Here is an 18,427-nt window from a genome sequence, read left to right as displayed (position 1 = left end):
GAAAGTCATCTCTGGTAAATCAGGTAAAGTCCTTTTGCAGCTAGGAAGTTACCCAGCTAAATTTCCGTTTGCAGAGACGCTGCATGTGAGTGATGCCTGACATCACTGGGACAGCACACGTGCACACAGCTGTTTTTCCTACCTGTCCTCCACAAGCAAAGGCCAACTCCAGAAGTCCATTGGCGAGCCGCTTGCAGCTGGGGTCCAGTGAGGGCAGGCACTGCCCTTCGACTCCAGGTGCGATGCTTTTATAAACCAGGGAGAGAAGCTTTGTGCCGAGAGAATGCGGCTGATCTGCAGACTAGAATAAAGCAACACTGAAATACCCAACAGTGAGGTATGACATAGAAAAACACAATCTCACACCTTTCATTAATACAAATCCACGCTCACCAACACTGACCACTGCCTTCCAACTGTCAGGAACACTTTCACGCACCTCTGACTCCCGGCCACACAGGCACAAGAGCAGCTAGTGCCTAAAGGTCTTCAGAAGGTGCTGGAAATATTCAAGTGGCCTTTATTTTCATTTTACATTAATAAACTTTTACACTTACTGTCATATTTACACTCTAGGCAACACTGCCACGTGTGGAGCAAGTATTTCTCTAATTTCTATCTCGGCATGCTCTGTACATTAACGGATATTTTAAAAAGGCTATAAATGAATCGACAAACTGGCATAACGAGCTAAGAGAAATGTAAAACAAACTGGCACAGTTACCTGCGATGGCGCTATAACATGCAGAAAGCCAGCCCCGTGAAGCTGCTTCCAGGCCGACACGACAGACGCCAGCTCGGCCCGACTAGCGTGAGCGTCCAGGCCATAAAGGTCAACAGTGCAGAGCTCATCAATGCTGGCCGTGCAGGGAAAACAAAAGGAAGCCAGGTGAGTGCCGGTCTCATGACGTTACAGGACACTGAAGACTGTGTGCGTCCTGCTGCAATGTATTTACTAGCTTCCCGGTGCCCCAGTCCGCCGCCAGGTCCTGGACAGCAAACCCAGGTTAAGCAAACTAGGGTGCGTGCCAATGCCGCAGGGACCACTCGGTGCCACCCGCAGGCTGTCTGCTGCCCTGAGGGCTAAGCCATGGAGGGGCCTCTGTGCCCCGCCCTCACCCCCACCCCGCCCCGAGGCTGCCCTGGAAGCCCCACCTCCGTGTCGTGACCTCCTCCCTGAGGCATGCCTCCAGCGCAGCGCAGTGCGGGGACGTCTTCAGGGCCTTCAGAAGGCCCACGCACACACTGGGGAGGTGGTCCGTCACCGGGAAGTCCCCGACGTTGAAGCCCACGCTCGAGGGCGCACACAGTGTTCTCACCAGGAGCTTCGTAAGGTCTGCGCTGCACGAATCCTTCCCAAGGAGCTGCACAGACACACCCATCGGTCAGCGTTGGGACTTTCACCGCAGTGGACGGCCCAACAAGCGGGAAGGATGGGGTGGCGCTCAGACAGCACACAGTTCAGGCTCTGCGGTCCCTAGGTCTCCGCCGCGTGGACCTGACTGCCGTCACGGCGGAAGAGCAACCGTGGACCACACGTGGACAGGAGGGCCCGGAGGTGTCCCAGAGAAACCTTCACAGGCTGGCGCCGTGGGCTTCCAGCCCTGGCAGAGGCAGGGCCTGGCGCATAGTAGGCGCTGAGCGGGCACTGACGGGATGCGGGTCTCAGCCTCACAGACACATTTACAAATGCTGGCTGATGCGCATTTCGTCAGGCAGATGCTTGATCACAGCATAACACACAGTAGCCAATAAACATCTAGGAAAACTGTGTCTTATGTGCACAGTGAGAATCTGAAGCACATGCAGAGTTTTATCATTATTTTCAAGAAGAGACAACTCCTATAGCAAGGGAAAGTTCTAAGAAGGCCAGAACCACCAGTGGGTAGCCAAGCACAGGCTCCTTGATCAGGGCAGCGGGCGGGCCTACCTTCCAGCTGTCTGGGGAGGTGCCAAGCAGCGTTGTGGAGAACTCCAGGACCCGGACCACCACCGTGCATTTGCTGTAATTGTATCTTTCTGCCTCCTGTGGGCTGGGTCTGTCACCTGCGGCCCCGGCACCAAAGCACTTTTCTGCCGCCGTGATATCATGCAGAGCAATGCTTTCTAAGAAGAAAGCCACTGCTTTCCAAAGTGAAGACTGTGTTTCAGCACCTAGAAAAAATTGTATTAAAATGTTAACATACACTTCCTTCTAAACCCACTAAGATTAACGTAAAGTTCCGTCTTTAAGTATAGGTGTGATATACTTTCAGTCAAAATTTTAAAAGTTTTAATAAAAGCTGAATAAAACAGCACTTATTTATTCTCATTTCAAAACACCACCTGAACAGAACTCAACTGCAGACTCGTACAGTAAGAACACACCTACGGAAGGTTAGGTCTTGGCTCTCAAACACTACCATGGGACCATAAATTAACATGATCTTTCTGAAGGGCTATTTGCCAAATCGTACTAAAAGCTTAAAAACACGTGCACACCAATTTCTATCAAAGGCTTAAAAGCTCATATGCTTTGATCCAGCACTGAAATTGTATCCTTGGGAAATAATGGGAGAATTGCAAAGATGTGCTTTGAAGATGTTAATTTTAGCATTGTTCTTAATAATAAAAAAATAGGAGCAGCCTAAATGTCCTTCAGAGGGCAACGGAGAGACACGCCACGGCAGTGGCCTTTACGCAGGAGGCTGCGACTGGCGTCCTATGGGATCAATTTCAGATCAACTCCCCAGCGGGTTTCTCCCAAAACTCGCGAGTGTGAGACACGCTCCGCCACAGGAAGGACGGACATGCTGTTCTCCACTCCGCAATCCGAGCACAGCTCACCGTTCTGGGGTAAAGGCAGGGGACACGTGACAACAATGGTGCACAAGCCAGGGGAGTGAACAAAGGTGGCGGCTGGTTAGGTCCTCTAGGGTGACGGCTTCCAGGTCTTTGTTCTCCTTAGATTTAAGGAAGGTGATCAAACTGTCAACTGACAGGTCATTATGTATTCAAAAAACTGGGAGAAAATGTGTTCAGAACTGCATTCTCAAACACCAGAGACCCTGAACCCAACAGGCCAGGGGCCGTCTGACTCCTCCCAACCCCGTCACCTCTGACAGGCCTGCGGAGAGAAGAGCAGGCCCTCTGCTCAGACGCCGCCCCGGCTGGAACGGAGACCCCCCCCCGCCCCCCCCCCCCCCCCACAAACAGTCATGCAAAGAGCACAGCCCATTCTGAGGGCAAGTCTGAGGCTCCGCCCACGGTACGGGGCGGCAGGAGAACGGCCAGCTGCTCCGAGAACCCTGAAGCAGAGAGCACACCTGCCAGGCGACAGCCGGCTCCAGGTGCTGCTTCCCAGGGGACACCATTCCCAGAGCCAGCGCCTGCCCTCGTGGGCCACCGGGGTCCCCAGGGGGACAGAGCCTGCCCAGCACTCACATCCCACCCGCCTGACGTCCTTTGCAAACAACACCGTCACTACCGCACTACAACAGAGAAGCTCCAGGGACAGAAAGATGCGAGAAAACTAAAGACCCGCTCCACAGAGACATGGCACAAGATCAGAGGGCCTCAGGAAAACCTCAGAAGGTTACTCTGCACAAGGGTCACTGAGAACCTGTGCACAGGGCAAGAAAGCAGCACAGACTCCGGGCGGGGAGCCCCCCACCCTCACTGTGAGCTTGGAGACGCAGGCAGAGCTGAAGAAATGACACCCCGTGATCCTGTCCAACCAAAACCCCACCCATCTTGGCCCCGGCATGGTTCCAGGCAGAGCCGGACGGTGCTGACCCAGGGAGGCTCTACCCACCCAGGAGCTGGGCGGCACCAAGGGTCCCTGCGCCCAGGAAGGTGTTGTAGCACTCCAGCGCAGCCAGCAGCGCGTCCATCCACTGCAGCGTGGCACGCAGGCTGAACGGCCCGCGCAGCTGGCGGAGGGTGGGCTGGGTGAGGATGCCGGCTGGCGGACCGCAGGCTCCTCCGCCCTCAAATGCGTTTATGAGGAAGGAAATGCCTTCCTTCTGGATCAGGTCTCTCAGCCACAGGGAAGGGGATTTGTTGCCTTAAAAGAGAAATAAGATTAAAACACACATATAAATCACTTTCATGTAGTTAAAATCACTTGATCTAATCACTGTACCTAATTAAAAACAGCATCTCCCAATAATAAGAAACAAAAATTAAAAGTGTGGTATGTTAAAAATGTAATCAGACCAGAACAAGACAGGCAATATCACAATATTTCAAATAGTTTTCCATAAATGTCCCACATAAACGACCTACCAGTGCACTGAAATTCCAAAATGATCCAGGATAGTCTTATTTTAACCACAGCACTCACAACTTGCTCACTGTACTTACTGTCAAGAAAGTATTTCCACCAAAAGCCATTATCTTCAGTTTCTTTAAACATTATTAACATAGTCGGATACCACCTGAATACCTATAAACTTCATACTCTTTCTCTTGCCTTTTTTCTTGAAAGTCATTATTGCTTTTTTTACGGAATAAACACAGAGCAGTCAGACACTCCAGCCCCTCTGCCTGTGCCACTGGCGGCCGCGGGGACCAGGCCTCGCCAGGCTGCTTCCTCGTCCACGGTGAGACGCACACAGTATCTACCTCTGAGGTTGTCACCAAGGTGAAGTGAACTGAAGCAGTTAATATCTGAAAAAACACTTAGAATAGCATCTACCACGTGGTAAGTGCCGTGCTTATTAAATAAAAGAGTCAAATGATCTGCTTTTGAAAAGATATTTTTCTTTTAGGTATTAATCATTTTCTAAATTAAAGAAAAAAACATTAAAGTGTATTTTGTATGCTCTGAAATCAGTGGCTGTGAAAAGGTCAAGTCATTCTGACCCTAATGAAGGTACAGAAGAATCCAAAACAGTAATGTAATTCTGATGCAAAAGAAGAACTGGGGGCTTCCCTGGTGGTGCAGTGGTTAAGAATCCACCTGCCGATGCAGGGGACGTGCGTTCGAGCCCTGGTCTGGGAAGATCCCACGTGCCACGGAGCAACTAAGCCCATGAGCCACAACTACTGAGCCTGCGTCCTGGAGCCCGTGCACCACAACTACTGAGCCTGCGCTCTAGAGCCCGTGAGCCACAACTACTGAAGCCCGTGCGCCTAGAGCCCGTGCTCCACAACAGGAGAAGCCACCGCAATGAGAAGCCCGCGCACCACAACGAAGAGTAGCCCCCACTCTCCACAACTAGAGAAAGCCTGCACGCAGCAACAAAGACCCAATGTAGCCAAAAATAAATAAATAAATAAATTTATTTTAAAAAAAAGAAGAAATTTTTTTTTACTGTGTCAAAAATACCTCTCACAAGCTATATAAGTAAAAGACTAGTACCATGTTTTCAGGGGTTGTTTTAGGAAGAAATATTAAACTTTCCATTATTTTCACTAAGAAGAAATGAATAAAACTGTAACCATGAGTGAAGAACACTACTATATTTAAATTCTACGTCGAGTGCTAGCTAAGAGCGGCAGAAGAGGACGTGCAGAAAGGAAGGACCTGGGAAGACAGGTCTAGAGGGAAGCAAGACAAGTCGAGGATTGGGGGGGGCCCTCCCCACTGTGAGGTGGTCTCTGTCTCTCTGCCTCTCCACCCAATCCGCCCCCACTCCCCGGTGTCGGCATCGGAAGGCCCCGACACGCAGCGGGGACACACCTGCACCTGTCATAACGTCCCATGGGTCTGGGTGTCCACATACCCGGCCCGACCACGCACACGGTACTACTGCAGGACACGGGACCTTCAAAATCACAGGGGCAAAGTCAAAGAAGAGGGCAGACACCCCACTGGAAGACACAGAAGAGGTGAGTCACGGTGGTAGCAGGGCAAGGTTCACCAGTACTCAGCATCCTGTGCTTACTAACAAAGACCACTCTGAGAGGCAGAGCGCTATTACTTCCCTGAAAGTATGTAGCAGGCAGCTACGAAGAAGAGCAGCGGAAACGTCTGCGATCAGCCAAGCTGACGCCGCTGGAACCGCGGGGCCTGCAGCCAGCAGTGCTACCTCCGCAGTCTGGGCCTTAGTTTCCTCTAAAAATAAGGAGAAGATGCCCCGCCTTCCATCCCATCCACTCTTCACTGACTTCGTTGTGAGAATGACAACAGGTAAAGCAAACTTGTTAACTAAAAGCAGTAAGCGTATATAAAATACTAATAATGTTTTTAAAACAATTCTCTACATTAAAAAAACAAATATACATTTCTACCATATACGTAAAATTATAGTCTAGTAGATAATTACATCCTCTGTATTTATATGGTATACGTAATGCATAGTATGAATACAATCACAACATACAGTATGCAGAATATATAGTATTTAACATAACGCATTCCACAGTATACATCATGTTCGAGCATAACACATGCAGCACCCTTCTAAGTCTCAGAATGACATGCAGTCATTTCCACCTGCTGCCCCTGAAGCAGCCCCGCAGAGGCACTCCAAGCCCCTTGCTCAAGAGAACCAGCTCACGGTCCGCTGTGTGCGGGCACCTCCTCACCCAGATGCACATGCCCTGGTTCTGGACTAGTGCCTGGTGCACGTGAAGGGGAGCCAGGGCCGGAGTCTGTCCTGGGGCACAGCTTCCCCATGCCTGAGCTACCAAACCCCACACCTGAGCTACCAATACATTTATTCCTGAGAAATTTAGAAATTGTCTCAAGTCTCTTAAGTAGTTTAATGGTTTAGTACAGTAACGACTGAAAAGCATAGGTCCATTGCTTTCCTTTAATACCAAATGATCTGAGATCATTCAGACTTAGGAGTCTGGCAATTCCTTATTAATTACAGGCCAAAAAACACAACTGCATTACTTCATTAACTATTTTTTTAATATATATAACTGTTTTTTTTAAATTTATACTTGGCTGCATTGAGTCTGCTGCTGCACGTGGCTTGCTCTAGTTGTGGCGAGCAGGGGCTACTCTTCCTTGCGGTGCGTGGGCTTCTCATTGCGGTGGCTTCTCTTGTTGAGGAGCATGGGCTCTAGGCATGAGGGCTTCAGTAGTTGCAGCACGCAGGCTCAGCAGTTGTGGCTCGCAGGCTCTAGAGCACAAGCTCAGTAGTTGCGGCACACAGGCTCAGTAGTTGTGACTTGCGAGCTCTAGAGCACAGGCTCAGTAGTTGTGGCGCACGGGCTTAGTTGCTCTGCGGCATGCGGGATCTTCCCGGACCAGGGCTTGAACCCGTGTCCCCTGCACTGGCAGGCAGATTCTTCACCACTGCGCCACCAGGGAAGTCCCGCTTCATTAACTATTAATAAGATTTCTAAACCTTAATTGAATATCGTGTTAACTACTATGGTCATCCAATCCTTCCTTCTTTCTTTTAAGTGGGACAGAAAAGCAAAGATGCGGAATAAAAGGTACTAGGAAATTCTAAGTTCACCTCTTCTGTATCGTCTAACATCAAAAGCATTTTTTTCTTTTCTTCTATAAATCTTTGAGAAATGTACAGCCATAATTCATCACCTGTTTTACAAATGATCTGTAATGATTATTTTTTGTACTTATTCTTTGTATGTATTAGAGCGTACTTATTTTTATATTTATTAGAACATATTACATTTATCTAAATAATGGAAATATCATGTTTTATATAAGTGCGTCTCTAAACTACTAGCAAAAGTCATTTATAGGGCATAAAGACCATCATACCTGGCAACAAAGGAACAAACTTATAAAAGAGTTCTATGGACTTGTGTCGACATTCTGTCTGGGGCCTCCCACAATTGGAGAAAAGCCACTGGACCACGTCTGATAAACACAAGGGTGCCGTAGGTGGAAAGCCTCTGCATGGAGAATACATGTATTTAATATTCACACTCCAACATTCAGCATTTAGCTGGCCCCAGAGTCTAAAAACCATACATTCAATTTTGCTACCCTGATACATGTAGAAACCATATTTAAAGGCATTCAATTTATTTTTAGTGTATTATCATTAGAATACAATCAAAACATCACAGGTGAAATAGGTCCTAAATGCTGCCTTCCTTTTATTTTTTTAATTGAGGGAAAATTAAAAAGCATTTCTTAAAAGATCAGCACCAAGTCTTTGCATGTTCCCTTTTCAATGCACTGTAAACTGAAAGGGGGTTTAGGTTCTGAAGTAGTGCTTCTCAAACTGTGGTCCCTGGACCAGCTACATCAGTATTAGCTTGGCAGAAAGGCAAATTCTCAGCCCCACCCTAAACCTACTGAAGCCAATTCCAGAGCAAGGCCCAGCGACCTGTACTGTATGTAACCAGACCCCAAGGTAATTCTACTGCTCAAGTGTGAGCATGAATGACCTGGAGAGATGTCATACTCGCGGCAGAATCTGGAAGAATCAATTTTAAAACCACAGACGGAGTATTAATGACCAGTCTACAGGCTATGCTTCTGCAGAGTGGTGGGCGCCAGCAGACACCAGAGCCCCCAGACCCCTGCACAGACCTGGGGGAAGAGGCATGGCACACCCGCACCCCGTCTGAGAAAGAGACCTTGCCGGGATGGAAATGGGAGCAAAGACTGGAAACCACTGGGCAATAAGCCAGCCTTGGTTTTGAGTGGCTTTATTTCATAATCTGCAACCTCATTCTGTCAAAATCCTACTATTTTAATATTTTAGTTCTTACATTTCAAATCTACTCCATAACAAACAGCTCATGCAGATTCCAAGCAAATAATTCCACACCAAATTCGTATTCAGAATTAGTGCAGACAAATGTCTCAGTTACAAAGCTGATTTTCAAGTTGTATCCACTATCCCAACCAAGATGACACCTTAAACAAAGCACTTTCAAACATAAAACTTTTAAGTTACTTTGGAAAATTGACTCTTTATACTTCCACAAATTCCTCCTGGATTCTCCTGTGTTAACTGAGAATTAGTTTTATGTTCGGGGGAAAGAAAAAGAAAAAGGAAGCAACATCACCTACCGGGGACAGCGTCGCTTTTTTGCTTTGTTTAAAGAAACGTGCTTCTTCTCGACGATGCGCCCCAGGTGATCGATAGCATCGCAGCATTGCTGAACTGTACCTGCTCTCAACACAAACAGAGATTGCTGAAGGAGATCTACAGCTGATCATCATTAACAAAGTAGTACTACAGGCTTATTGGCCTAGTTTTGTAATTAAAAAGGTGATTTTACAAAAGACTGTTTTTCATCCCTCAAAATACAACACTGCACATCCAAATACAAAACCCATGTTTAAGATCGCAGGACAGCAAGGCACAGCCTTGCGTACAGGTCTGAGATGGAAGGGCTCTGCAGGTGTTACAAAACCCACAAAGCAGGCCAGAGCCCGTGCACCCCACTGAAGGCTATTATTTCAGGGGGTCAGTTCCTTGACCCGCACTTTTCTCATGTAGGTTAAACTATATTACAGTTAATAATACAGCCACTGCAGGAGAAGAAGAGAAATAAAATAGTAAAACCATCTACAGGCGTCTAGGGTTATTCAGGAAAGGGGCCTCACACAGCCTATTTTGACCTCTGTTACCAAGGAAGTTTTCTTTCTACACTTTTTAACTATGGCAGTGATTTTTTAAAGAGTAAAATTTCATCTACGCCTTTTAGCTATGGCAGTGATTTTAAAAGAGTAAAATTTCACTTGTTGAGAAAATTCCCCTATATACGATGTCAAGATAAGGCAATTTTAAGCTAATGACGGCTGACGGCAGGACTGAATTTTAAGTGTTTTTGCTCATGAGTAGGGCTATCACCATGGAGGACAACAGAGCTTCAATCTGTCAAAAAATGAGAGACACCACCATTTGGCAAGTGAGAGGGGGTCCCCACGGCACCCGCTGCGAGAGCCACATCAGGGTCCACACGCCCCGGGCCAGACGCCCTGCAGACTGAGCGGGGAGATGCCAGGAAGTTTTCCAGCCCCAGAACTCCTAGGTAGTCCCGACAGCTTCTGGACAGAAGTTAACTGCAAAGACGATCATTTATTACTCTCTTTGCCACTTCAGCATATTTCTGACTTAGTATTTTAAAATGACGTCTTAGTTACTGTCAAAATAGCCTTATTACAATTCTGTAAGGAAACCTACTTTCTACCTTCTAGGTGTCATTAGTGAATTCAGAGACAAGGGCCAGCTTTCTTTAGCTCGTGTCAGCTGTGCACTTTCACTGGAGCTTCACAGCAGGGCTGCCCCACCTGCCCTGGCCAGGATCCCTGACCAACCAGGGGTCAAGCTGAGTGGATGCCAGGGGACACGGCGAGTCGTAGAGGAGGCACTGAAGCCTCTTGTAACAAGCGGGTTTGAGGCAGCAGAGGGCCCCACCTCCCCTTCACTTATCACCCTAAACGGGGATGTGAGGAGAAGACAGCACCTTACGAGGGGGTGACCCAGGCCCCCGCATGGACAGGCTCGCTGCGCACACACAGAGAGCCCGAATGGGACCTACCCAAGGACCTCTCATCCGCATGTGCTAAGGCCAGGCTTTCCACGTATGTAACCAAGGCTTCAAACACAAACTGTTCTACCAGAGACTCTTCCTCCCTGAAAAATAAAGAATATTGAGCCTTATCTGAGAAGACAATAAAACAGAAACAATGAAGGGAAAAAGTTATGTTATTAAAGAATACGTACCTTAATGAAATTTGTCTTTAAAAATGCCACAAATCTTTTAAAACATAAAACCTAAAACACTTCTGAAAGAAGAAAACCTGGTCAAAAACAGACCAAGAGGCACGGGCTTTTTTACTGTTACAAGCACCCTCCTCACCTGTGGACCTGCTCACAGCACATAACCTAAAACCTAAAGCCACTGTTCTGACCACACTCCACACACCTCATCAAAATTACATGTAGCAGAAAAGAAGACCTGGTACTACGTCCACATTTTTTTAAAAAACGGAATTTTAGAAGTTCTCTACCGGGGCTTCCCTGGTGGCACAGTGGTTGAGGGTCTGCCTGCTAATGCAGGGGACGCGGGTTCAGGCCCTGGTCTGGGAGGATCCCACGTGCCGCGGAGCAACTAGGCCCATGAGCCACAACTACTGAGCCTGTGCATCTGAAGCCTGTGCTGCGCAACGGGAGAGGCCACAATAGTGAGAGGCCCACGCGCTGCGATGAAGAGTGGTCCCCGCTTGCCACAACTAGAGAAAGCCCTCGCACAGAAACTGAAACCCAACACAGCAAAAATAAATAAATTAAAAAAAAAAGTTCTCTACCTATCCAAAAGTAAGTTAACATCAACAGTCATCTCTGGGCCTTTTACAAGCATATCCGCCACATGTGAACAACTACCTGGACCACAATATCTGTGGACCAACCACTGACGTCACACTCATGGGCAGGTCACAGGCACAGGCCAGCCTCTCCCTGGAAAATCTGTTCCTCAGTGACACAGGACAGTGAATGATTAAGCACACAACGCCAGGCAGGGGCACTAAGGCTCATGAGCGCTCTAGCTGTGTGACCAAGTGCAGGGTCACTGCTCCACCTCTGAGGTGGTGATTTCCTGAAACAGGACCAGAGTGAGGAACCAGCAGGCACTGGAGGGTGGGGGGGGGACTGAGAACAGGACCGCACACCGCTGTTTGGTTTGGGAGGACTATCACCCTAATTTTTTAAATTTGAATCCTAGAGGGGGACCCACAAGCTCCAAGCGCCCGCCACGACACCCCACCACACACCCAGATGTGACACTGACACTAAAGGGCATCGCGCTGTGGGCCACGAAGGCGGATGCAGCACAGGAGTCGGAGCTAGGGGCCAAGGCTCACCTGGAAGAGCGACGTGCGGCCAGACCATAGAAGGGGGGGTTGGGGTCAGAGTCCCAGGCTGGCTACAGTAGCTTGTATCTTAGATGCCAAAACCATTTGAAGTAGCAAGGAGGAAATGACACGACCAAATGATACTCCAAATCCACGATCCCCAAGGAAAGCTCTCCAAAACAGTTCATGAGCTTGCAGGATGGAAGCACCCTAACTTGCACTTACATCACTCAACACACAATCCCTCGAACACGGTTCCCTCGGGCATCATTTCTCAAAGCCACCCGGAATGCAGTCCAGCAAATCCGAGCATCCGAGAAAGACGGCAACAGGGGAAAGGCAACAAGGCCCAACAGGACGGAGGGGGGAGTGCGCGGGCGCACAGTCGGGTCAGACAGGGTGGGCGAGTGGGGCGGAGAGGAGCTCTCCACCCCGACAGACCCAAAGGAGCCAGGCCCAACGACCCCCTGCGTGACGCTGCCCTCCAGCCCAGGTTCAGCCTGGACTGTCGACTGCGCTCACTGACCCCACGAGAGAATTCTGCTCTGACCTGCTCCTGACACCCAAGTCAGGCCACTGGGGTCTCAGAAGCAGAAACTAAAGGGCAGTCCACATTCTTGGACGGTACTTCTCCCCAATGTCAGTTGTGGGTCCACTTCACACATTTCTAGAGAGCTCGGCTTCCCAGGACTAACGATGGACTTTGTCAACCTAATTCCTTGGACCAGGCTCCTGTCCTCTGAGAAGCTGAAGCCAGTCTCTGTTCAGCAGTTTCCCAGGATCCTTTACCTGACAGTGAAAACACTGACCCAAACTTCCCTGGCCGTGTCTATGCCTAACAGCTGCTTTCCGAAACCAAGAGCACACCGATTAGGGTACATACCAATATACAGAGAATGAAACAAAACAGCAAAGCAAGGGAACAAGTGACATCCAAGTCAGGAGAAGGATTACCTTAGGGCAGGGCGGATCTAAAATACTGATAATGCTCCACTTCTAAAGCTAGGTGGTCAATATGCGGGCACTTCTGTTGCTATTATTATTATACAAACTTTACACATTTTAGGGCTTTCAAATTGAGGCATAACTGACATACGTTGCATCAGTTTCAGGTGCACAACGTAGCAGTTCGCTATTTGTACATGTTACAAAACCATCACTGCAAGCCTAGTCAACATCAGTCACCACACCTACTTACAACATGTTGTACCTTGTGATAAGAACTTTTAATATCTTCTCTCTCAGCAGCTTCCATATATAGGATACAGTGGTATTAACTGTAGTCATCATGCTGTGCATCACTCCACCAGGACTTACTTCTTTTATAACTTAAAATGTGTAGCTTTGGTCCCCTTCGCCCACTGCTCTGAGCCCCCAGCCCTGGCTTTAGCAACCGCCAATCTGTTCTCTGTATCTGTGAGCTTGTTTGTTTGCTGTTGTTGTTTACAATTTCATATATAAGTGAGATCACACAGTATTTGTCTTATTCTGTCTGACTTATCTCACTTAGCATAATGCCCACTAGGTCCATCCATGTTGTCACAAATGGCAAGATTTTCTTCTTTTTTATGGCTGAGTAATATTCGTGTGTGTGTGTGTGTGTGTGTGTGTGTGTGTGTGTGTGTGTGTGTGTGTGTGTGTGTGTGTGTGTGTGTGTGTGTGTGTGTATGTGTGTGTGTGTGTGTGTGTGTGTGTGTGTGTGTGTGTGTGTGTGTATTAGATATTCTATATCCATTCATCTCTCAATAGGCACTTAGGTTGCTTCCATGTCTTGGCTATTACAAATAATGCTGCAATGAACATGGGGGTGCATAAATCTCCTCAAATTAGCGTTTTCATTTTCTTCGGATAAATACCCAGGGGTGGAATTGCTGGATTGTATGGTAGTTCTATTTTTAATTTTTTGAGGAACCTCCACACTATTTTCCACAGTGGCTACACGAATTTACATTCCCGTCAACAGTGCACGAGGGTTCCCTTTTCTCCACACCCTCACTAGCATTTGGTATTTGTAGACTTTTTGATGACGGCCATTCTGACCAGTGTGAGGTGATACCTCATTGTGGTTTTGATCTGCATTTCCCTGATGATTAGTGATGTTAAGCATCTTTTCACGTACCTGTTGGCCATTTCTATGTCTTTTTTGGGAAAATGTCTTGTCAGATATTCTGCTCATTTTTCTAATCAGATTTTTTGCCATTGAGCTCTCTATATATTTTGGACATTAACCCTTTATTAGATATATGATTTGCAACTATATTCTCCCATTCAGTAGGTTGCCTTTTCATTTTGTTGACCGTTTGCTGTGCAGAAGTTTTTAGTTGGATGTAATCCCACTTGTCTATTTTTGCTTTTGGTGTCAGATTCAAAAAATCATCCCTAAGACCTATGTCAGGAAGCTTACCAGACCTATGTCAGGGAGCTTACCACCTATGTTTTCTTCTAGGAGTTTTATGGTTTCAGGTCTTACGTTCAAATCTTTACTCCATTTTGAGTTAGTTTTTGTGAATGGTGTAAGACAGGGGTCCAGTTCTCGCAACACCATTTATTGAAGAGGCTGTCTTTCTCCACTGTGTATTCCTGGCTCCTCTGTCATAAAATTAATTGACCATAAGTGTGTGGATTTATTTCTGGGCATTCTGTTCTGTTCCAATGATCTATGTGACTGTATTTCTGCCAACACCATGTTGTTTTGATTACTATAACTTTGTACAGTAGTTGGAAATCAGGAAGCGTGATGCTTCCAGCCTTGTTCTTTTTCAGGATTGCTTTGACTTTTCAGGGTCTTTGTGGTTCCATACAAATTTTAGGACTGTTTGCCCTATTTCTGTGAAAAAAGCCATTGGAATTTTGATAGGGATTGCACTCAATCTGAAGATTGCTTTGGGTAGTGTGGAAATTTTAACAATATTAATTCTTCCAATCCATGAGCACAGAATATCTATTTATTTGTGTCTTCTTCAATTTCTGTCATCCATGTCTTACAGTTGTCAGTGTACAGGTCTTTCACCCCCTTGGTTAAATTTATCCCTAGGTATTTTATTCCTCTTGATACAGCTGTAAATGAGATTGTTTTCTTTTTCTTTTTTTTTTTTTTTTTTTTTTGGTGCGTTGGGTCTTCTTTGTTGCTGCGCGTGGGCTTTCTCTAGTTGCGGTGAGCGGGGACTATTCTCTGTTGCGGTGCGCAGGCTTCTCACTGCAGTGGCTTCTCTTGTTGCAGAGCACAGGCTGTAGGCGTGCAGGCTTCAGTGGTTACAGCACGCAGGCCCTAGAGCACACAGGCTTCAGTAGTTGTGGCTCACGGGCTCTAGAGCACAAGCTCAGTAGTTGTGGCGCACAGGCTTAGTTGCTCCGCAGCATGTCGGATCTTCCCGGACCAGGGCTCGAACCCATGTCCCCTGCATTGGCAGGCGGATTCTTAACCACTGTGCCACTGGGGAAGTCCTGAGATTGTTTTCTTAATTTCAATTTCTGATTGTTCATTATGAGTACATAGACAGGCAACAGACTTTTGTATACTGATTTTGTATCCTGCAATTTTACTGAGTTTATTAGTTCTAACAGTTTTATTGGTGGAGTCTTTAGGGTTTTCTATCTGTAATATCATGTCATCTGCAAATAGTGACAATTTTACATGTTTTTAAACATTCTTCTATACACACAGGTTTCACAATTTAAAAAACTAGAAGGAAAAAACGTATCAAAATACCAAGGGCATTTTTCACAGAACTAGAATAATTTTAAATTTTGTATGGAAATACAAAAGACGCCAAATAGCCAAAACAATCTTGAGAAAGAATAACAGAGCTGGAGGCATCACGCTCCCTGACTTCAGACTATAGCGTATGGTAATCAAAACAGCACGGTATTAGCACAAAACAGATGTATAGATCAATGGAACAGAGCAGAGAGCCCAGAAATAAGCCCACGCACTTATGGTCAATTAATCTATGACAAAGGAGGCAAGAATATACAATGCAGAAAAGACAGTCTCTTCAATAACTGGTGCTGGGAAAACCGGACAGCTACACGTAGAAGAATGAAATTAGAACATTCATTCTCTAACAGCATACAAAAAAAATAAACTCAAAATGGATTAAACACCTAAGCGTACGACTGGAAACCTTAAAACTCCTAGAAGAAAATACAGACAGAACACTCTCTGACATAAATTGTAGCAATGTTTTCTGTCTCCTAAAGCAAAGAAAACAAAAAGAAACAAAGGAGGCCTAATTAAACCTAAAAACTTCTGCACAGCAAAGGAAACCATCAACAAAACAAAATGACAACCTACTGAACGGGAGAAAATATCTGCAAATGATAAGATGAATATAGGGCTAATATCCAAAATATACAAACAGCTCAAACAGCTCAGTATCAAAAAAACAAAGACCTGAATAGACATTTTTGCAAAGAAGACACACAGATAGCCAACAGGCATATGAAAAGATGCTCAACATGGTTAATCATCAGGGAAGTACAATCAAAACCACAATGAGACATCACCTCACACGTGGCAGATGACTATCACCAAAAAGACCGCAAATAACAAGTACTGGCGAGGATGCGGAGAAAAGTGCGCCTCATGCGCTGTGCGTGGGAATGTAAATTAGTGCAGCCACTGCGGAGAACAGTGTGGAGATTCCTCAAAAAACTAAAAATAGAGCTACCATACAGCCCAGCAATTCCACTCCTGGGTATTTATCCAAAAAACCCAAAAACACTTATTTGAAAAACTACATGCACCCCACTGTTCATAGCAGCACTATTCACAATTGCCAAGACATGGAAACAACCTAAGTGTCCATCAACAATGTGTCCAACAATGGATAAAGACGATGTGGTAAGGGACTTCCCTGGCAGTCCAGTGGTTAGGACTCCGTGCTTCCACTGCAGGGGGCACAGGTTAGATCCCTGGTCAGGCCGAAGAAATAAATAAATAAAAGATGTGGTAAATATATACAATGAATGTTACTCAGCCATAAAAAAGAATGAAAATAATTCCATTTGCAGCTACATGGATGGACCTACAGAGTATTATGCTTAGTGAAATACACCAGATGAATACTGTATGATACCACTTGTATGAGAACTCTAAAAAATAAAACAAACATATGTATATAACAAAACAGAACCAGACTCACAGATATAAAGAACAAATTAGTGGTTACCAGAGGGAAGGAGGAGGGGCAAAATAGGGGTAGGGGACTTAGAGACACAAACTACTATGCATAAAACAGATAAGCAACCAGGATATAATGTACAGCACAGGAAAACAGCCAATATTTTATAATAACTATAAATGGAGCATAACCTTTAAAAATTGTGAATCACTACACTGTACACCTGAAACATACATTTTACATCAACTATACCTCAACTAAAAAAATCAACACAGTGGCTTCAAACTCCAGTCGATTTTTTTTTTCTTTGCGGCACGCGGGCCCCTCACCGCTGCGGCCTGCCCCCCGCTGCCGTGGAGCACAGGCTCCGGACACGCAGGCCCAGTGGCCACGGCCCACGGGCCCAGTCGCTCGGCGGCAGGCAGGATCCCCCCAGACCAGGGCACGAACCCACACCCCCTACATCAGCAGGCGGACCCCCAACCACTGCGCCACCAGGGAAGCCCTCCAGTCGATTTTCATACAAACGTGCACATGCCCACACACATGCAGAGACAGATTCCTATCCATCCAGCTATCCTCTCTCTATCCATCTACCACCGATCTATCCATCCAACCATCTAAAATCTATCTACTTATCATCCACCTACCTCTCCAACCATCATCCACCCATCCATCCATCATCCATCCATTGTCCGTCCACCCATCCATCTATCCACCCATCCATCATCCATCCATCCATCCACCATTCATCCATCTATCCACCCATCCATCCAACTAAAATCTATCTACTTATCATCCACCTACCTCTCCAACCATCATCCACCCATCCATCCATCATCCATCCATCTATCCACCCATCCATCATCCATCCATCCATCCACCCATCCATCCAACTAAAATCTATCTACTTATCATCCACCTACCTCTCCATCCATCATCCATCCCTCCATCATCCATCCATCATCTTATTTTCACAACTGCTCCCCTCATCACTAACCCAACTGCCAATTCCTGAGAGAAGCTATTCTGACCAAATGAGGTCAGATTCCTCATTATAAGGTTCCTTAGTAATCATGTACCACTACTTAATTTTTTTTTTCCCATGCTGCACAGTAGTGGGATCTTAGTTCCCCGACCAGGTATTGAACCCAGGCAGCCGGCAATGAAAGTGCAGTGTCCTAACCACTGGACCGCCAGGGAATTCCCTGTACCGCTACTTAAAAGCACTAATTCCAGCTACAGATTTCACCTTTATCTTTGTGATTGGTTGAATATTATCTACCTGTCTTTAAAATGCAGCCCTCACGAAGGGCTACATCTTTGTATCTCCAGCATTTGGCATGATGCCTGGCACATAACAGTCTGACCTAGCAAACAGTACTAAATGAACAAACGAACAAACACTACTACAACCTTAGGTCAGGGACTATCTTGTCCTTGGACTGTGAAACCACCCCGTCACTGGTGTCCTGGCCCTCAGACCCACTCCCCACACAGCTACTGGCAGGAGAATTTGGGGAGGAGTCTAACCGTGCCGCTCCCTGCTCCCACTATCCAGGACTCGCTGTCTCTG

At 46.6% G+C, this 18,427-nt stretch overlaps 1 protein-coding gene across 7 annotated transcripts in view; it reads right to left on the bottom strand.

The window, feature by feature from the left end:
* The window catches only part of PRKDC (protein kinase, DNA-activated, catalytic subunit), a 150,435-nt gene that overhangs the window by 84,487 nt on the left and 47,521 nt on the right, over positions 1–18,427 (bottom strand). For all 7 annotated transcript variants that reach the window (XM_027128148.1, XM_027128149.1, XM_027128143.1 and 4 more), the window contains 8 exons: positions 10,414–10,508; positions 8,936–9,035; positions 7,670–7,803; positions 3,794–4,045; positions 1,931–2,154; positions 1,156–1,364; positions 725–857; positions 143–301 (listed from right to left, as the gene is read on the bottom strand). In XM_027128148.1, the coding sequence (XP_026983949.1) occupies positions 143–301; positions 725–857; positions 1,156–1,364; positions 1,931–2,154; positions 3,794–4,045; positions 7,670–7,803; positions 8,936–9,035; positions 10,414–10,508 (1,306 nt within the window). The remainder of the gene's footprint in view (positions 1–142; positions 302–724; positions 858–1,155; positions 1,365–1,930; positions 2,155–3,793; positions 4,046–7,669; positions 7,804–8,935; positions 9,036–10,413; positions 10,509–18,427) is intronic.

Source organism: Aethalodelphis obliquidens, unplaced genomic scaffold (assembly GCF_003676395.1).
Source record: "Aethalodelphis obliquidens isolate GAN/ISIS:26980383/991018 unplaced genomic scaffold, ASM367639v1 scaffold33, whole genome shotgun sequence".
Lineage (NCBI taxonomy): Eukaryota > Metazoa > Chordata > Mammalia > Artiodactyla > Delphinidae > Aethalodelphis > Aethalodelphis obliquidens.
This window is presented reverse-complemented; position numbering and strand designations above follow the sequence as displayed.